At 38.4% G+C, this 22,361-nt stretch overlaps 1 protein-coding gene across 2 annotated transcripts in view; it reads right to left on the bottom strand.

The window, feature by feature from the left end:
* The window catches only part of Ccnb3 (cyclin B3), a 94,996-nt gene that overhangs the window by 6,557 nt on the left and 66,078 nt on the right, over positions 1–22,361 (bottom strand). The window contains exons 5-11 of one of the 2 annotated variants that reach the window (XM_087600083.1): positions 21,419–21,737; positions 19,076–21,314; positions 18,561–18,796; positions 17,111–17,224; positions 8,921–9,013; positions 4,478–4,615; positions 405–560 (exon numbers count right to left, since the gene is read on the bottom strand). In XM_087600083.1, the coding sequence (XP_087456209.1) occupies positions 405–560; positions 4,478–4,615; positions 8,921–9,013; positions 17,111–17,224; positions 18,561–18,796; positions 19,076–21,314; positions 21,419–21,737 (3,295 nt within the window). 2 annotated transcript variants of the gene reach the window in all.

Raw genomic sequence — 22,361 nt, 5'->3', positions numbered from 1 at the left:
TCTGCACATAGTCCTACTCCCGGATATAGTTCATGCTCCAAAACATTCCAATCCTTCTTATGTTTGAAAAAAATTTTAACTTATAGCACACATAAAAACATATAGAAAACAATTGAAGGACACAATGAATAATTTGATCTTCCCCCATAACCAATATCCAACTAAGGAAAATAAGATTGCCAACATTTCCCAAAATGAATTCACCTTTTCCCGATCAAAGGATATTTTTACCTCACCCCCTATTTTGCCCCTATTCTAAAACCTTATAGCTACACCACAAAAATCTAGGATGTGCACCCCCCACCAAATATCTGATAACCTTTCACCTAGAAGTCTGTCAAACACTCTGGATATAGAAAAAATAATCCAGAAGTCAAAATAACTAAGCTGTGCTTCCCCGTTACCGAAGCATATCTACGTAGAAAATGATATGCAATGGGAATATTGATGTCAAAGTTGAGAGTTTTCAGGATGTTTCTTTCCAAGGACACCATCTCACTCTTTGGATAAAGATCTTCACAAATGTACAGGAACTCTGTTAGGGAAGGGGGATAGGATTCCTGTGGATGGAAAGAGAGACAATCACCCAAGTAGACATCCTTTTAGTCTCTAATTATGATAAAAGAAAAAGAGGGAAAGAAGTGAGGGATAAGCAGGAGTTGACCACAGTTCTACATACACATAGACTTTCGGGGTAGATCTGAGCCAGTTTTAGTTCATCTGAATGGCTCAACAGAAAAACAACAACAACAACAACAACAACAACAACAACAACAAAGGAAAACAGAAAAAAGAGAAGACTTCCCTGACCTAAAGTCTACCAACATCAGGCAGAGGGCAGGGCTAAAGGTTATGGTCACTTACAATGCTAACAAACAGCTTAACATGTAATAGCATCTGAGAGGAGGAATGTGCCTTCCTGATGGGTGAGAATCAGAACTCAGAATAAAGAGAGACAGAGCCTGCTATGAGAAAGGAATGGAAGGAAGCCAAAGAAAGATGAGCTAGAGATAGGGAAAGTATACATGGCAGGATGGGGAGGAGCTGGGAGTTCAAGTGTGCTGTGAGTACCACTGTGCCGAGAATGCCTTCCTATCCCCTCCCTGTTCTTTAGAGATTGAACACTGCTTTGAGAAAATCATAAGGCTATAAAAACCCTTGATGTTTCTATTCAACCTAGAGTTCACTGTCCACTCCAGCCTTACTTTCCTCTTTACCTCCTTGCTGTCCTTCTCTCCTCTCTCTTCCTCTCCTTCCACCCCTCCTCCCTTTATGGAGTCATTGGGTTCACATAGCCCCATATTACTTGTTCCGTTTCCCACAAGCATCCTAATTCCACAGCTCCCTTAACAAGTCTTTTGGCTCACCTGCATCATGATATCCCCATCCTTGCTCCCTCCTCCCATGTCCCATCTTTACTTTCCTGTTTTCTGCACTTGCTCCAGGATATATTCAGAGCTGACGATTTGGAGTTAAAAAGCAGCAAATCAGAGAACACATGGCATTTATCTCTCTTAGCCTTGGATACCTCACTCAATATACTAATTTCTAGTCCCATCCATTTATCTCCAATTTTCACAATTCATCTTTCTTCACAGCTGAATATTATTCTATCGTATAATATATTTAATCATCTATTGAAAGACATTTAGAGTGTTTCCATTTCTTAACTATTCTGAATAGAAGCACATATACATTGCTAAAGACGTTATTTGTGCAGTAGGAATGTCAAGTCTTTAGGATATATGACAAGGAGTCGTAGAGGTGGGTCATTTGGTTCATTTATTTTAGATTTTTGAGGAGATTTCAAGCTTAATAACAGAATGGCTGCACCAATTTTCATTCTTTCCTCTCCCCATATCATCTCTAGCATTTATTGTCAGTTGTTTTGAAATGCTCCACCAAAAGCCATAGATTATCTCCCAAACTTCTCAGAACCAGGCAGGAGAAACTTCTTTTCAAGCTGTTAGTCAGGGTAGTCCACAAGACTCCCAAGACAATATAAGCTGCTGTCGTTACCCTTGGGTGGCTCCAGAGATTGAGAGAAAGTATCTATTGCTGAACACATCACACACTTTGGAAATATACAGCTTTGGATGAGAATTTGAGATGGATCTGGCCTTGAAGTCTAGTTTTCACAGTACCAGAAGAAATCAACAGTCTTATCCAGCTATGATACTTGTAACCCAGAACAATGACAAACATAGCAAGATATCCCTTATGGTACGATAGTGACATTCCTATCTTGGTGGTAACCAGCAGCTTTCTAATTAGACTTAAGGCCTCCCACCTCAACAGGAAGAAAACAACGCCTGGTCCTGGAAACTTATCCAAGATCCCAGGGCTCGCGGTGCTTCACTAGACCTAATTCCCAACTGCATTCTAAAACTTAGTCCTATACCCACAGATAAGTGTAATCCCCACCTTTCATGAAGAAGTTTCATTTTGAAGCAGGTGGAGAGCATCAGAGAAACATAAATGGTCAAGATGCAGAAAGCAAATGATCACAGGGTAGCTACACCCAGTTGGTATAAGTACAAGACAACACCCGCACCTAAGGCTTAGGAAACACTGCAGGAAAGTGGATGTAAACATTCTGAAATACACAGCACTAGGGAAGCTGCTGTGAGCTGCATCTACAAATGACAGGAAAGATACATCCACGAAATATCACCGGTATGGCTGTCTAGACAAAACCTGAACAATGGCAACACCAACCAATACACTAGTGTGGAAGCAGAAAATGTTTCAAGCCCTACTTCTATACAAGGAATTACAGGCAACCTATTAACTGCTAAGAGAGGGAGAATCAGTCTTCTCAGAGATAGTACCCTGACTTGGTTAATAACTATACCAAGTGATCAGCCCTGAAATCATATACATACAAGCAATATTAAATGAACTCAGAAGATTGTATATTTATGTGTATATGTATATAACAATAATAATTAAAGAAAAGATGACATAAATTTGAAATGAAGTATGGGATGTTGGGGGGCAGAAGGAAAGGAAATGGATAAAGAATGGAATTACATTTGAATTAACTTTTATAATTTAAAATCTCTTTCAGAGACTAGAAAAATAGCTCATCACTTAAAAGTACCTACTGGTATTGCAGAGGACCTAACTTTGGTTCCTAGCATCCGTATCAACTGGTTCACAGCTGCCTATAAATTCAGCTCCAGAGACACACAACACCATTGACTCCATGTATAGCTGAACTCAGACACCCACACAGACATATACACATTATTAGGAAATAAAAACAAATCATTTTTAAAAAGTCTTCTAGCATTTCTAAATCCCATAAGGGGAATATATCCTTCCTCCACAGGTCTTAGATTTTCTTCTGACCACAAGAAGAAGAGTACTCCTGGTTCCAAAGCTCAGTAAATGCAGCCCATTGTCCTCTTTGCCTTTCTTCTTACTCTACCTATGCCCAGCCTTGAAAGTAAGGTGTATGACAGTATCTCTAATGATAAGTACAAAGAGGCAAATGGCATAGAGAGGAAGAAACAGAGAAGGTAGAAAAGTGTAGGTAACAGGGGGAAGGGAGAAAACACACACAGGTGGAGGGGGAGAGAAGATGGAGGGAGGGATAGAGAGACAGAGACAGACAGACAGAGAGGCAGACAGACAGACAGGCAGAGACAGATGGAGGGAGGGAAAGGGAGAGGGAGAAGGAAAGATATGGGAACCAGCAGACACACCAAAAGAAAAAAAAAGCTCCAAAATTTTTGAACCTGTTAATAGAAACTTACTACTTTCAAAAAGAAAAAAAAACTAGTAAAGTTGCTATCTTTTCTTAAACCCTAGTTTGATACTACTAACATAATTGAAGAAAAACTTAAAAGAGTTGAACAAGATCATTAAGTACCTAAATAAAGGAAAGAATGAGAGGGGTTAGCTAGATGTATTACTGTCATGAAGAAAAGACCCGTTGTCTTTATACTGTCTATCTTTATACTATTACTTCAAAAATAACTATTTCCCCTAAAGCATTTTAGTCTCACTTTAATCTATACCAAACCATTTTCTATTGACTCCACTATCCCTTTGTTTTATTATATGGGCAGATTAATATTCCCCTAGACAAGGATGCATAGTTGGTGGAACTAGAAAAGCCTGGGGAGAGGGCAGGAAATCATGAATAAGTAGGAAGTTTTTAACAGAACATTCTATCAAATTAGACAGCTTTGCCCATAATGGATCTGCAAAGACTAAATAAGTGAACCTTGCTGATGCCAGGACAAATATGCCACCAGTGCCAACCAACAACTTTCCAGATTTGAAGAAATAAGTTGTTGATAAGAAAATGTGTGTGGGTATATGTGTGTAATATATACACACATATAGATAAATTTATAGATATGCATAAACACAAGTTTTTTCATATACAAATACATTTCCATATTCACTCTCTGTTTAGGATGGATATTTGATAAGTTCTGCCCAGACCTTGAGAATTTAGACTCACCTCAAACTTGGCTGCAATCATATAGGCAGTGGAACCAAGGAGTTGTAGATGGTTCTTCTCGCATTGTGCCTTCATTAGGTAGCGATCCATTAGCTTCACTGCCAAATACAGGGTCTCATGGCTCATCCGAAAGTTTGCCTGAAGGGACAAATGAGATAGGAATCTATATATTGTCCAAATAAATAGCCAGCTCCAAAGAAATCTAGAAACCTTGCCTGTCTGAAGCATCAAGGATAGCCCTAGACAGTTTGTACTCTGCTAGGAATAAAGAAAATGTTTCAGAAAGGTACCACCATATATACCATAGTCTAACCCCTTTAAGAACCCTACAATTATCTGTAATTATCATTTGGACAGAATATCAAACTTAAAAGCTAAACAGAAAATTTATGCCTTGTTTGTGATTGCCTTAAGTTCATATATCCTTTTTCTCCTTAATCTCTAATACTCAGATTCCTGTTGTCCTTGTTTATTAGTAATGTGTAATCTCCACAGATATACTGTTTCTTTAGTTCCAAAACACAGAGATGGGACTAAAAGTCAAGTTCATAACAGGTCCATCTTTCCTTCTAGAAGTTCTAGTAAATATATTATCTTTCTTTTTTTTTTTACTTTATAGAGTCAACTCACTGTTTTTTTTAGTCTGTTGCCCCTTTCATCTTCCAAACCTAAGAATGACCACACAAATCTTTCTCATATTACATTTTTTTCTTTTTCCTTTTTTTCGGAGCTGGGGACCGAACCCAGGGCCTTGAGCTCACTAGGCAAGCGTTCTACCGCTGAGCTAAATCCCCAACCCCTCTCATATTACATTACCTGGTCTCCCTGGTCCACACTTAAGGATACCTGTAAATACATTAGGTTCACTCTAATAGTCTGAGATCGTCGGTGGATCACAAACTTAGCTGATTATCAACATTAATATTTTACACGTACTGGAGATTCTTTTTTTAAGATTTATTTTATTTAATTTATATTAGTACACTGTAGCTGGCAAACACACCAGAACAGGGCATCAGACCGCATTACAGATGGTTGTGAGCCACCATGTGGGTGGTAGGACTTGAACTCAGCACTTCTGGAAGAGCAGTCAGTGCTCTTAGCCACTGAACCATCTCTCTAGACTGGGACTGGAGATTCTTACACAAACATTTACTTTTGCTTTCCTCAGTATCCAAATGAATATCTTAAGATAAAAATGGGAAGGCAAAAAGTGAAGCTACAATCTTGAGTTGCAAATTGAAACCTGCTAATCACTAAGATAGATAGATAGATAGATAGATAGATAGATAGATAGATAGATAGATATGGATGGATGGATGGATGGATGGATGGATGGATGGATGGATGGATGGATGGATGGATGGAGAATGGTAGGGATGGAAAGAGTATCTAAGGATATTATCTCTGTGAATACAGACAACATGAACATAGCCAATATATTGCTTCCCTCTAGCATACCTAACCAACTATTCATTCCTGCATGCTGGTATTAAATGGTAACATGTAAATATGTGGTAATATATGAATGATAATCCGATGTGTTTTCATGTCCATGTGTGAGTGCGCACTTTGTGTACACATGTAGAGGTCAGGGGCCAACCTCAGGTGTTGTCCTCAGGTGCTGTGAACCTTAGTTTTTGAGACAGTCCTTGCTACACCAGGCAGCCACTGAACTCCAGTGCTAGGATTACTGGCACATATGATTATGGTCATCTTTTTACATGTAGGCTGGGGATACATTCAGGTCCTCATGCTTGGCTGGCAGAGAGCCTGCTATCTCAGTAAATGGGGATAGCAGAAGATGGAAACAAGCTCCTTCCTGTTACATTTTTGCTGGCTACAACTTACAGTCTCTTGAATCCTGGTGCTAAGCCATTTGTAGACAATTTGCTTCTGAGAGAGTTTAACAGGTAGCAGAGCTGTGTGCTTTCTTGAGGCTACTAAAAGTCAGCCCTTGATGTAAGTAGTTTTAAAAAAAGAAATCAAAAGCAAAAGAAAAGAAAGGTAGACTAGTATATAGGAAAAACAATAAAAATTTCTTAGAACCAAAGAACAAACATTAATTAAAAAGGCCTTACAGTATAACAACATAATTATAGAAATCAGAGCCCATACTTAGGGTATTCTTATTTCAAAAGTAATATAATATAATTAACAAGACTAATATATACCCAAAAGCTTAGATTTTTAAAACTGAAAGTCAAAAAAAAAGAATGAATTGAAACATGCAAACTATTTAATTTTATGTTAGGAGAAGTTAATTAGTTCAGTTCTATCAAAAGGGCTAGGGCTAGTTAACCAAAAGAAGATTTGTAGAGTTAAGAGAATCACAGAGCCATAAAAAAGGAGCACAATAGATCCATACTTATAGGAAAAGATTACTTGGATTATTTTTCACAAATGTTTTGAGATGAGGCCTCATGTAGTCCAAACTGACTTCAAACTTGCTGTGAGGCTGAGGATGGCGTTGACCTCTTGAGCACCTACCTCTACTCCCCAAGTGTGGGGGTTACAGGCTTGTACCACTACATTCATGTGGGGGTTGCTTGATTGTTTTGCTTGTTGTGTTGTGTTCTGTTTTTTTAAGAAACCAGGCATCCATATTCACAGACCTTTAATCTCAGTATTCAGAAAGCTGAGGCAGAAGGATCAGGAGGTTAAGGTTGCATCTGTTTTACTGACACAAACAAGAGACAGCAGAACCTTAACAAAGTTTACAGGAAAATATCTGAAAGCATACACTTTCATACACAACTAATGTATAGTTGCTTACCCTTAGGAAATAAGAAGCAGTGAAGCAAAAGTGATTTGCCTTAATCTAGCCTCAGTAGCTGAACAAGTTTTGCCAAACTTTAGATTCCCTGTATAGTGAACTACAACCTCTATAAGTTGGAACCTCACCTTATAACCAAACAACTGAGTACCAGTCAATCAAAGAAGCTGACTTTACAGCCAAGTAGAAGCTGAAATCTCCCAAATCATGAACATATAAACCCAATACTAGTAGCAGCCATTAGGATTATATTATATTCATTTGTTTTCATGGATTATTTTTCTATCTAAATGATAAATTCCAAGAAATCAGGAACTACCGTGTCTTTAGCTCTATAGATTCAGTGTGTTGGTAATATGTTTGATTTGTGCTGAAAAAAGAACAGAAAAGACCACATTGAGAGGTTAAGTACGGCCTCTGGTTGAGGGATAGGGCTACCCAACCTTCACAAATTTTAACCCACAATTGCTCCTGTCTAAAAGGAAATGCAGGGACAAAAAGTTGAGCACAGACTGAAGAAAAGTCCAACCAGAGATTGCTCCACCTGGAGATCCAGCCCTTATACATACAGCCACCAAACACCATCACTATTGCTGATGCCAAGAAGTGCTTGCTGACAGGAGTGTAATATAGCTGTCTCCTGAGAGGCTCTGCCAGAGCATGACAAATACAGAGGAGAATGCTCACAGCCAACCATTGAACTGAGAATGGGGTCCCTGTTGTAGGATTTAGAGAAGGGATTAAAGGAGCTGAAGGGGTTTGCAACCCCATAAGAACAACAATACTAATCAACCAGTGCTCCCAGGGACTAAGCCACTACCCATGAGTACACATGGACTGACCCATGGCTCCATCTGCATATGTAGCAGAGGATGGCCTTGTTGGGCACCAAAGGGAGAAGTCCTTGGTCCTGCCAAGGCTGGACTTCCCCCCCCAAGTGTAGGGGAATGTCAGGGCAGGAAGGGGTGGGTGGATGGGTGGGGGAACACCCTCATAGAAGAAGGGGAGGGTGATGGGATAGGGGGCTTAAGGACAGGAAACCAGGAAAGGAGATAACATTTGAAATGTAAATAAAATATCCAATTTAAAAAACAGCTTCTCCAGGCTCTAGGCAGAATTTTTGTGCACTGTGTAAAGTTTACCCTTGGATTAGTCAAACGCTGATTTCCCTGCCCTCACATCTTGTTTCAATCAGGACATGGCTTTGCTTTGTTTATTTTTAAAAGCCCCTTTCTCAAGTTTATATAAACACTGCTCCACATTCATTCACTGCTTTGCCAGTAAAAATGAAGGAGCCAGTACAGAGCTTTAGAGAGAGAATAAGGTGGGACTTCCAATGCTAGGAGGAACAGAGAAAAGAAACAGGAAGGGAAGGAGGGAGCCACAGGAGGGAGCCACTGGGAAAGGTCAAAAAATTATCAGGAGAAGAAAGCTGGACCAAGGAAGGAGGAAAAAAAACTCAAGTTGGGAATATTGTCTGGGAGGAAGTCTGACTAGCTTGGAGTAATAATTGTTTAGTATTTGGCTCAAGGCAATTTTAATAAATCTTAGTCTGCCTGTGTAGTTATTGGGGGAGATAGTTAAGGAATAACTGCTGCTGTACTAATTTTATGTATCAATCTTAATATAATAATAATTTTACATAAGGCAACAGTTGCTAGACCTACCTGTACCTCCACCATCCAGTCCACAAGAATGGCTCTCATATCACTGGTGAGTTCCATCTGCTCATCCATGTATTTTGTAACTATGAACTTTTCCTATGATATTGAAAAATATGTTAGTGAACTATTCTGGTACTTCAAAATTTTAACAATTAACTTCTTTATGGTTATAACTTGTTCTTTTCAACTGGTATCAGATATGAGCATATCAGAGTATCCTTTTCTGAACAAGTTCCAGCTATCTTTGGGAAATGGACATATAAGATAGTTAAGTGTCTATGGCTGTCAATGACTACTAGAAAAGTTGAAATACTCTACAATTCAGTATAAAACACAATACCAATACAGACCAATGATTTTTGACTTTGACCTGTGTATATAGTACTCAAATATATTTTAAAGCTTCATATTTTGATTTAGAGAACTAAGCTTAGTTTCTATATTTATATTAAGATTTTCAGTGAGACCCACCAAAGCCAGTCTACCCCACCTGCCTGACCCCTTAGCCACCCCTACTGATCACTCTGTGGACCATGTGGCACCCTGTGAGCTCAAACTCAGGCATGGGTCCCAGAGATAATCTACAGTCCACCCCACCCACTGTGCTACCTCAAAAATCTCATGGCTCTAGTGAGTATAACCCCAGGTACAAACCTATATTTCAGCCTCAGCTTCAATCCCACCCACCCCCATCTGAGGATGGTGTAGTATTCTATGCACTACTCCAGGGAGCACCTTCCACTCCTACTGAGATCCCACACTTACTATCTAAGGAGTGCCTGTAGAATTGGGTGAGTGGGTCCTTACGGACTTCTGAAGATCAGCTCTAAGAATCTTCTAGCTATAGATGGTTTGTTTCTGGGCTCAGAAGTTGCATCTATTCCTAGCTGAAACAGGACTAATTATGACACTCCATTTGAACATCAACCCAGCTGCTTTAACGCCAAGCTCTAGTACTGTTAATTTGGACCACAACTTGATAAGTTGGGGTAGCAGCAAATAAAGATCCAATACCCACTCAACAAAGGTGAGAGATCTCTATACCAAGAAAAACCACTAACATTTTAACTCCAGATGGTTATGTCATATCACATCATATCCCATATAATCACATCACATTACAGACACACACACACACACACACACACACACACACACACACACACACACTGAAGTCATAGAATATTTTTAAAAAGCATGACCTTTAAACTTCAACCATACTTGCTAGCTTTCCTTGTTTTGGAAGATGCTGTGCATGTTACCAGGGAAGAAAAATTAATGAGTCTTACTCAGCTGTGAGCCCTGCAAGCTATAATAACAACTACTCTGACAAGATATTTCCCCTAGTACAATAATGGAGTGAATGTCACAGAAGTAACCAACATGTTCTAATTGGATTCAAGGCCTGCTCCACAAAGTGGAAGACATACCTAGCACAATTACTGGAGCCCAACACCAGAGGCTAGACAGACCTAAGGGAAAACCTAACTGCTAGTCCACTGAAAGAACATAGTATTAAACCACCTTCTAATGATTTAATGCTACATTCATAGATTATGTTCAGCTTTCAACCCTCACGAGAGAAGCTTCTTCTTTAGTAGAAGGGCAATTAGCTAAGACCCACAACTAGTCACTATGTTGAAAAAGAGACGCAATGTAATGATCAGAGCCAAACAGCTCAGAGATGCTTGTAGAAGAAGGAGTAGAAAGAGATGATGGTTGGTTACATTAAAACAGTGTTTTCCTGGCATAACCCATTTGAACACAGTGGTTTTGATGAATGTACAAGACTCACACAATCGCTGCCCAGATAAAACACCAGCATGGAGGACAAAAGTGGGCATGAAATCCCAACCCTGGCTGAGAAAGGTGAAGTTCATTTTCTTTAAGAATGTTATTCTTGGCATATCAACCATGTTCTAGGGGTGGCCCTACACCCAAAAAATAATAATATGCCAACATATATTGCACTTGATGGGCTTACAAAAAGAAGACACAAAGTTGGATGCTTTTGTAGGTAGGGCTGGATCTAGGAGGAGCTGGGAATTAGTGTGAATATGATCAAAATACATTGCTTGAAACTCTCAAATAATAAAATAACTTAAATATTTTTAAAAAAGATTTTAGAGAAAGAGAAAGAAAGCATGGAGTTAGATGGTCATGGAGAAGGGGGGATCTGGGAGTAGATGAAGGAAGAAAAATAACAATCAGAATATATTGTATGGCATATGGCTCATATGGAAAGGTAACATATGATGCCAATAACATATGACAGACAGTAATCACATATTGAAAGGGCTATGGTCCCAAAATACCCTCCACAAGAATTCCTTTGATGATTGAATTTTCTCCTACAAAACCTACCTTTAAAAGGTTATTCTACATCCTGGTATCACCTCAAGTGAAGGACCAAGCCTCTGTAGAACATTCTAGATCCAAATGATAGCATAAAAAATCATGGAAAATCTTAAACTTGTCATCAATTTTGTAGAAACGTGGGTATCCTGGATACCTAGTTTATGTTTGAAATATGAAGCTGGTGCATTATTCTGTAACTGAGCCTTTATCTAAGGGATTTGATGTGAACTTGGGTGCTCAGTATTAGAATTGAATCAAACTACTCAATAGTAAATTGTGTTAAAGAAATGGGTAATTATGGTTGTATAAAATGTTGTATAAGCATTGGGTAAAAATAATCAAATCTAATCCCTAAAAAATAAAAATCACACTTATTTTACCTTAAAAAAGAATATATTGGATGAAAAAAACCTATTTTCAAAAAATAAAAACTAGGAAACAGGAAAAATATTTTCAGATTTCATTTAATACTACTAGCCAAGATGCAGTCAAGGGGAAAGAACAAAAACAGAGATATCTCCTGGTTTCTCAAAGTTACAGATGGTCCTGGATTTTATTTCAACTTAATTTTCATACTTTATTGTAGATAAAAAGCAAGACACATACAGTAGAAACATAATTACTTGATTATTTAATTTTGATCTTATTCAGGGCTATAAATATAAACTATGAAATAAAATCGACTTTCAACCAAAAGTTATCAAAAAAGATAAGGAAGGACACTTCATATTTATCAGAGGAAAAATCCACCAAGATGAACTCTCAATCCTGAATATCTATGCTCCAAATGTGAGGGCACCTACATTCATAAAAGAAATATTAATAACATTCAAAGCACACATCGCACAATAATAGTGGGAGATTTCAACACCCCACTCTCAGCAATGGGCAGATCATGGAGACAGAAACTAAGTAGAGACACAGAGAAACTAACAGAAGTTATGAACCAAATGGATTTAGCAGATATCTATAGAACATTTCATCCTAAAACAAAAGAAAATATTTCTTCTCAGCAACTCATGATACCTTCTCCAAAACTGACCATATAATCGGTCACACACCAGTTCTCAACAGATACAGGAAGATAGACACAATCACATGCATCCTATCAGATCACCACAGACTAAGGCTGTTCTTCAGTAACAACAAAAATGACAGAACATCCACATATACAAGGAAGTTGAACAAAATTCTACTCACGAAGGAAGAGATAAAGAAAGAAATTAAAGACTTTTAGAATTAATGAAAATGACAGTATAGCATACCCAAACTTACGGGACACAATGAAAGCAGTGCTAAGAGGAAAACCCATAGCTCTGAGTGCCTGCATAAAGAAACTGGAGAGAGCATACTTCAGAAGCATGACAGCACACCTAAAACTCTAGAACAAAAAAAATATATATAAACCCAAGAGGAGTAGAAGTCAGGAAATACTCAAACTAGGCTGAAATCAACCAAATAAAAACAAAAAGGACTATACAAAGAATCAATACAACCAGGAGCTGGTTCTTTGAGAAAATCAACAAGAGAGATAAACCCTTAGCCAGTCTAACCAGAGGGCACAGAGAGTGTATCCAAATTAACAAAATCAGAAATGAAAAGAGAGATGTAAGAACAGAATTTGAGGAAATTAAAAAACTCATCAGATCCTACAACAAAAGCCTATATTCAACAAAACTGGAAAATCTGGAGGAAATGGACAATTTCTAGATAGATACCAGGTACCAGAGTTAAATCAGGAACAGATAAACCATCTAAACAGTCCCATAACTCCTAAAGAAATAGAGGCAGTCATTAAAAGTCTCCTAAACAAAAAGAGCCCAGGACCAGATGGGTTTAGTGCAAAATTCTATCTGAACTTCATAGAAGACGACATACCACTACTTTCCAAATTATTCCACAAAATAGAAACAGAAGGAACACTACCCAATTCCTTCTATGAAGCCACACAAAGACCCAAGAAATAAAGAGAACTTCAGACCAATTTCCTTATGAATATCGGCACAAAACTACTCAATAAAATCCTTACAAACCGAATCCAAGAACGCATCAAAATGAACATACTTCATGATCAAGTAGGCTTCATCCTAGAGATGCAGGGATAGCTCAACATATGGAAATCCATCAACGTAATCCACTATATAAACAAACTCAAATAAAAAAACCACATGATTATTTCATTCGATGCTGAGAAAGTATTTGACAAAATTCAACACCCCTTCATGTTAAGTCTTAGAAAGATCAAGAATTCAAGGCCAATATTTAAACATAGTAAAAGCAATATACAGCAAACCAGTTGCTAACATCAAACTAAATGGAGAGAAACTTGAAGCAATCCCACTAAAATCAGGGAGTACACAAGGCTGCCCACTCTCTCCCTACTTATTCAATATAGTACTGGAAGTCCTAGCCAGAGCAATCAAACAATATAAGGAGATCAAAGTGGTACAAATTGGAAAGCAAGAAGTCAAAATATCACTATTTGCAGATGATATGACACTGTACTTAAGTGATCCCAAACATTCCACCAGAGAACTCCTACACCTGATAAACAACTTCAGCAAAGTGAATGGATATAAAATTAACTCAAACGAATCAGGAGCTTTCCTCTACTCAAAAGATAAACAGGCTGAGAAAGAAATTAGGGAATTGACACCCTTCACAATGGTCACAAATAAAATAAAATAACTTGATGTGACTCTAACCAAGGATGTGAAAGTTCTCTATGAAAGAAATTCAAGTCTCTGAAGACAGAAATTGAAGATCTCAAAAGACGGAAAGATCTCCCATACTCATGGACTGGCAGGATTAATATAGTAAAAATGGCCATCTTTCCCAAAGAAATATACAGATTCAACATAATCCCCATCAAAGCTCCAACTCAATACTTCATAGAGTTAGAAAGGACAATTTGCAAATTCATTTGGAATAACAAAAAACCCAGAATAATGAAAACTATCCTCAACAATAAAAAAATACTTCTGGGGGAACCACCATCCCTGACCTCAAGCAGTATTACAGAGCAAAAGTGATTTAAAAAACTGTATGGTATTGGTACAGAGACAGGCAGGTAGATCAATGGAATAGAATTGAAGACCCAAAAATGAACCCACACAGCTATTGTCAGTTGATCTTTGACAAAGGAGCCAAAAACCATCCAGTGGAAAGAAGATAGCATTTTCAACAAATGGTGATGGTTCAACTGGAGGCCAGCATGTAGAAGAATGAAAATTGATCCATTCTTAGCACCCTGTACAAAGCTCAGATTTCAAGTAGATAAAGACCTCCACATCAAACCAGATAAATTGAATCTAATAGAAGAAAATGTCAGGAAGAGCCTCAAACACATGAGTACCAGGCAAAATTTCTTGAACAGAACAACAGTGGCTTACGCTCTAAGATCAAGAATAGACAAATGGGACCTCATAAAAATGCAAAGCTTCTGTAAGGCAAAGGACACTGTCATTAGGACAAAACAGCAACCAACAGATTGGGAAAAGATCTTTACCAGTCCTGCATCTGATAGAGGGCTAATATCCAAAATATACAAAGAACTCAAGAAGTTACATTCTAAAAAATCAAATGACCCTATTAAAAATGGGGTACAGAGCTAAATAAAGAATTCTCAGCTGAGAAATACTGAATGGCTGAGAAGTACCTAGAGAAATGTTCAACATCCTTAGTCATCAGGGAAATGCAAATCAAAACAACCCTGAGATTCCACCTCACACCAGTCAGAATGGCTAAGAACAAAAACTCAGGTAACAACAGATGCTGGCGAGGATGTGGAGAAAGAGAAACACTCCTCCATTGTTGGTGGGATTGCAGACTGGTACAACCATTCTGGAAATCAGTCTGGAGGTTCCTCAGAAAATTGGACATTGCACTACCTAAGGACCCAGCTAACTCCTGGGCATATACCCAAATGATGCTCCAACATATACCAAGGACATGTGCTCTACTATTTTCATAGTAGCCTTATTTATAATAGCCAGAAGCTAGAAAGAACCCAGATGCCCTTCAACAGAGGAATGGATACAGAAAATGTAGTACATCTACACAATGGAATACTACTCCGCTATCAAAAACAATGACTTTATGAAATTCATAGGCAAATGCATGGAACTAGAAAATATCCTGAGTGAGGTAACCCAGTCACAAAGAACACACATGGTCTGCACTCTGATAATTGGATATTAGCCCAAAAGCTCGATTTACCCAAGATACAATCCACAGAGTACATGAAGCTCAAGAAGAAGGATGACCAAAGTGTGCATGCTTCAGTCCTCCAAAAGGGGGAACAAAAATATTCGTAGGAGGAAATACAGAGACAAAGTTTGGAGCAGAGACTGAAGGAATGGCATTCAGAGCCTGCCCCACCTGGGGATCCAGCCCATATACATACAGCCACCAAACCCAGACAATATTGCTGATGCCAAGAAGTGCATGCTGACAGGAGCCTGATATAGCTGTCTCCTAAGAGGCTCTGCCACAACATGACAAATACTTGCAAATGCTTGCAGCAAACCATTCAACTGAGAATGGGGTCCCCACTGGAGGAATTAGAGAAAGGATTAAAAAAGCTAAAGGGGTTACAACCCCATAAGAATAACGATAACAACCAACCAGAGCTCCCAGGGACTAAACTACTACCCAAAGTGTACACGTGGACAAACCCATGGCTCCAGCTGCATATGTAGCTGAGGATGGCCTTGTTGGGCACCAAAGGGAGGAGAAGCCCTTGGTCCTGCCAAGGCTGGACCCCCCAGTGTAGGGGAATATCAAGACAGGGAGGCAGGAAAGGGTGGTAGGTGGAGTAATACTCTCATAGAAGAAGAGGAGGGGGATGGGATGGGGGTTTGTTGACGGGAAACTGGGAAAGGGGATAACATTTGAAATATAAATAAAAAATATCCAATAAAAGAACAAAGAAATGATAGCCAGGGCTGCCCATTTGACCATGGACATTGTATCTATTGGTGCACAGTAGGCTCACCAGTAGCTACACAACGAGAGGGGGGGAGAGAGAGAGAATATATATATTTTTGTGTATATACATATGTTCGATAGCTTCAATTAATATTTTACAATTAATGTTCTGGCTAAGAAAAATATTTCAATTTTATCTAAATTTTATCCTCTTCATACACTAAGAAATATCTGTACATTAAAAAAATCATAGATTCTAAAATCAGGTAACCAATTCTTTCTAGGGAAAGTGTGAGATATGTTGTCTCCATCATATATAAAGTCTGGTAAGATTTCTATTTGGTAGATAATCTTCTTACCTATTTCACTAAAAAGAAGAAATTTTGGAACTAGTGAATATTTAGAGCAAACCTTTCATTTTCAAAGGCAAAGAATACTATACACCAAATTGGAAAGTTGAAACAATGAGTATGATTATTACACAAAATGTCAGAAACATGGGAAAACAAGGAAAGTGACCTCTAACAGAAGTTACTCAGATACAAGGTACTTAGGATTTTCACATCTTAAACTGTCTGATCAGCTGCCAGATGTTGCAAAGTCATGGTCTTCGTGTTAGTCAGACTTGTGTTTCTATTTCAATTCTACCATGTAATATATATTATTCTGGATAGTTTCCCCTACAATGTAAAAGGGAGATATAATCTCTATCATCAAAACATTTTAGATGAATTAAGATGTCTACAAATCCTTTAATATAGTGATCAACTCACAATAGATGTTATTCACTGATATTGTTATTTTCAACATCACTATAGGCTCCTTCAATTTACATGCTGAGGAAGAGAATGAGAAGAAAATGAGAGCTAGAAATCACTGTTCATTTTCAGAACCCTTCATACCAACCTCTCTTTCTTTCAAGTAAATGAAGATGTTCTTGGCATATGTAGAGCTCAATAATAGATCGCTGTCTTCCTTTACAAAACTTTCCTGTGTGTCACTGTCATCCAATATGATGACCTGCTTAGAAACAATTTTAAAAAGGCATTAGGAAAGGAAGATTTCCAAGAAAGATTAGTCCACATATTTATTTTCATTTCACTGTCTTCTAAAGTTTCAAGTATTGTAAACTATCACAGATCATGCATTGGTCCTGCAATCTGCAAACTGTTCTACAATCAATATTTGCCTACTAAATGCCTAATCTGCACCAGGAACAAGGCATTTTTTTTACATGTAACTTCAAGCCTCTCTTTATTTTGTATGTATGCGTGTTTTACCTGAATGCTAGGTGTGTACCATGAACATGCAGTGCCAGTGGAGGACAGAAGGCATTAGATTCCCCTGGAACTGGAATGATAGCTGTAACAAGCCATGTAGGTTCTGGAAACTGAACCAGGGTCCTCTGCAAAAATAGCAAGTAGTCGTAACCACTGGGCCATCTCTGCAGCTCCAACTCAACCCTCTCTTAGACAACATTTTTATTTTAGTATTTCAGCTATATCTTCTGCCTTCTAACACCTCATGCTGTGCCCCAATCCTTTGATCTGCCTTGACTCATCTTAGTAGTTTTTTCCTACATCTAAACCTTTATCTAGGTTGTTTTGTTTCTAAATAGGGAACATTTCTCCTTCAACTTGCTAAATATCATTCCTTTATTTAATTCTTGTCATTTACAACTGAACTACTTCCCTTCTTGGGATACGTATGTCCAAATATCTTTAATAAGCATAAGTACTTTCTGATTGTAAGCTTCATCACTATAAAATCGTAAATTAAAGATATCCCATAATATCAATATAATATAAGAGAAAAATTTCAGAGAGTCTAGCAACTTTTTTCCATTTCATGGGTAATCTCGGGGTATGAAAAATGAGAAATAGGAGATTATGCATCACTTCTCATTAAATAAAATAAGAAGGTAGCTAACGAATTATCATCTCTTCCCGAGTGGAACCTCCTTCCACAACATTGTATACACTGCTTAGTTAGTTAAGAAGCATACAAAAGGAACGCTTTGAGGTTCTGTAGTTATGGCTCAGCGGCTAAAGTACCTGTTCTTCTTGCAGAGAACTTAAGTTCAGTTCCCAGCACACATTTTGGACAGCTCACAACTGACTATAGCCTCTGCCTTATACAGATACCTAAACTTGTATACAGACAGAGACACAGACAGATAGGCAGGCAGGTAAGCAGGCAGACAAGCAGGCAGACAAACAGATACACATTTCATTAAAATATTTCTTAAATAATCTTTTTGGTAAAATATAGTTTACCTTAAATTAGATAAATCATCTCACCTAAATTATACAAAACCCCTTACTTATCTAATTCAAGAAAAAAGAGAACTAAATACCTCAGTCTCTTTTCCGCCCAGAGATGACTGAGAGCTTTTGGTAGCAGATACACATGGTTCGGAGTTCATGACAGAATTGAACGCCTCTAAACTGGGCATGGGAGCACTAGAATTGTCTTTTCTGGATTCAAAACCATTGCTGGACAAATTAGGGTTATTCTCATTTTCAAAGACAAAGAATGATTTGAAAATATCCTCTTCATCAACAATTTTACTCTCATCAAAATTCTGTAGATCTGTAAAGGACAATTGCTCTGTAGTAGTAAATCCCTCACTCAGTGCTAATACCTTCTCGTAAAGGGAATCTATGCTGAACTCCTCAAAAGAAAATGACATTCTGGTTATTTCATCCTTCTCAATGTCAGGCTTATGATCAAAGGTCAAAGAGCCCTGGGGGCTTGCCTTTTTAAAGCTGGGATTGTCTTCCAAGGCCAATAGTTCCTTTGGGCTAAGCTCTGCTTTAGTGCTAAGTTTCTCCTGCAAGGCAAGGGGCTCGTTCAGAGTAGATTCCTCACCTGTAGATTTCTCCACCAATGCCAATACTTCCCTCAAGAGAGTCTCTACATTACTGGGTGGATTCTCCTGAAAGGCTAAGGCCAACCTCTCCAGCCTGGGATTCTTCACTAAGACAAGTAGCTCCTTCAGAACAGTCACCAGCTCAGCTCTGTGTTTCTCCTGTGAAGATAAGGGCTCCTTCAGAGTTGCCACCTCGTTGATGCTAGTCTCTTCCAAGGACAAAGATTTCTCAGCTGGAGCTTCTGTGGCAGTAGTGTAACTCCTGATGAAAGCCTCCTTAATAGACTCATCTTCTGTGATCAGTGACTTCATGATGGCAACTATATCCTCAGAGCTGAGCTCTTCTTGAATGTTTAAAGGTTCCTCCAAGGCTCCCGAGGCCTCCAAGGCCTCCAGGGCCTCCAAGGTCTCTGATGCCTCCAAGGCTTCTAAGGCATCCAAGGCTTCTAAGGCATCCAAGGCCTCCAAAGCCTCCTTCGTAGTGCCAGAATGGTTCTGAATGTGAGGTGACTGATGACTAAGAGGCCCCTCAACATCACTACTGGTATTCTCATTCAATACTTTCTTTAAGAGGAATTCCTGTTCCAGAGCAACAGGCCGCTCTTGGCTTGATTCTTCAGAGGAGGAGTGTCTGCCCTTACAAAATAGCTTTCTTAAAAAGGACTCTTCTTCGGAAACACTGTCCTGGGAGTCAGACATTTTTGTGGGAGAGTCATTTTTTCTATCAACCTTCTCTTGAAAGTCCAAAGACTTATGGAATTTCAATGTATCTTCATCAGTAGAACTGAAAGGAGAAAATAGGTCTTGAGAGAAGAAGTTATTGTCATCATTTGAAGTCACTGATTCCTTACTATGTGCTCTTTCTTGACTGGTGATCTTCTGTGAGTCCAATGGCATTGAGAAGGATAGTTGTTGTGGAATTAAGCAATTTTCATTCTGTGGCAATGGATCCTGAAGGAGCCCAGGTGTAGGTTCCTTCTTATGTAATTCAGGCCTTGTAGAAAACAAATTTCTATCTTCACCTGTTGTTTCCTCCAACTCTAACTGTGCTTGTTGTAAGGTTATTGTGTGAGTAGCACACTTTCTTTTCAGTAAAGGTGTATTTTCTTTCTTAAAGGATGGTGGCTCCTTAGTTAGTGACTTTGTTCCTGAAGTAACTGTTGGTAATACTAGTGGATTTCTCAAACGGAACTCCGTCCCTTTAGTAGTCTGCTGCATCTCTAATATTAAAGGTTTATGGGTGGAGGCTGGCTCCTCCCTAATGTGTTGTTTCTTAAAAGCTGAATCTAACTGAAAATGTGAGTCTTTCTCCATGCAATGCTTTGGTGGGACATAGCGCTTCTTCTGTTTTGACAATTTCCCAGGACTGTTACGCTTCTTTTGCAGTGCAAATGGCCCCTGGAAAGAGGGATCTTTCTTAGTGTTAGACTTCTTAAAGGACAATGACTTGCTGGTGACTGTTTCTTGTACTGCACACTTACTGAAGGAACGACTCCTTTTAGGGAGTTGCTGCTGCTTCCTTAAAGGTGAGGGCTTCTTTAGGCAAGGGGCCTCTTCCATGTTTTGCCCCATCTTCAAAACTGGAGCTACTGGAAAATGTAACATCATCTCTTCAGTGGTAGGATTTTGCAGAGCCAGGGAGTTTTTCGCAGTGGACACCTTCATTTGAGGGCTATGCTTATCTGGCAGTACAGATGGCCCGTGGAAATGGGAATCTTTCTTCTTAGTAGTTGACTTCTTAGAGGACAATGGCTCATTTTCATGGGTGACTGGCTGAACTCCTAGTGGCCTCAAATTAGTGCCTTTTCCCTGAGTGTCATGATTATTTTTAGAAGAAGACAGCTTCTTTGTGTGGATTGCTTCATTGGTACTATGTTTCCTTTTTAAAGTAACTGGCTCTGTTAAAGTATCAACTTTGTTATTTATATTCTTTTGTAACACCCTTGGCTTCTTCAAGATGCTTGCGTCCCCTTGAGTATTATATTTCTCTTGTAGTGAAGACTGCTCCTGTAACAAAGACTTCAACTCAGTGGTAGGTTTCTTTTTCCTGAAATGTGGCTTTTTGACTGGTGAATTCTCTTTAGTAGTCACCACCTTCATTGCTAATGATTTCTTCTTGAATGAACTCTTCCCCTGAATAGCATGCTTCTCTTCTTGAACAGCATGTTTATTCTTTAAATATAATGGGCTTGAGGTGAGAGTCACCTTCCCCAAATCAGGCTCCTTTAAATCAGTCATCTGTGGATGGAAATAATTAACAAAATTTTAGCCATTTATAACAATAGCTTCTGGTGAAGCTGCATCTCTAAAATCAGGTACCTCTTAATCCCTAAGGCTACTACCTCCTCAATGATGGTTGCCTCTTCAGGTTTATCCTTCCTTCTAGAAGTCATCAGCTCTGAATCAAACTCTTTGTAATCTTTAGTCTTCTCCAGCAAGGTTTGTGGCTTCTCCATTAGAAATGTTTCCTGATAAAATGCACAACTCTTTAATGTCTTCCTCATAAGGCTTGTCTCTTCAGTAGCATGTTGTTCATTTAAAACTAATGTCTTTGGAAAGACAGGTGGTTCCTCAGTAGTTAGTGTTTTAGGCTTGTTGGGTATATCCAGAATAAACTCTTTCTCCACGTTTGACAGTGAGGTAACATGTCCCAACTTAGAACTGTAAATAAAACAAAGTCAGGGTAAGAAAAATATAACTCTTAGTCCTCACCCACCATTTCATTCTATTGCTATATTAACTAAAAGGAAAAAACCTCAATTCCAAGACAGTGCAAAGGGTTAAAAAAGATAAAAGTCATACCAAATCAAGTTAGTACCACACAGTATAGTTTCTATCCCTACATCCTTATGCTTTATACTTTTCCCATAAAATCCATTATACATCCTTACATAGAGTTTATTGTCAGTATTTATATACAATGCTCTACTATAATTCTTATTTGGATGCGTTATCTGCATATGTATTGATTGCTCTCATTAGAGTTAGTTATTTATCTTTGTCGGTCAGCACCATGCCTTTGATAAAATGCAGGTTGAAATTACTACTGTTTGAGAGATGAAGATAATTAGAGATGAAGAATGGTGATTAGTACTGATAGTATCTAACAATATTCCCTTCACCAAGAAGTATTCAGAAGATGTTTTCTTAAAGAAGGGAATAGAAAAATCAAAATAGAAATATGTCACATATGTCAGATGTAAAGCTTTGTTTGGAAGAGAATTCTATGATTAATGAGTGATCGACATAGTATAATCAAATCATTTGAAGAATAAAAGTCAAATT

The sequence above is a fragment of the Rattus norvegicus genome, chromosome X, assembly GCF_021556685.1.
Source record: "Rattus norvegicus strain SHRSP/BbbUtx chromosome X, alternate assembly SHRSP_T2T, whole genome shotgun sequence".
NCBI classification, from domain to species: Eukaryota; Metazoa; Chordata; class Mammalia; order Rodentia; family Muridae; genus Rattus; species Rattus norvegicus.
This window is presented reverse-complemented; position numbering and strand designations above follow the sequence as displayed.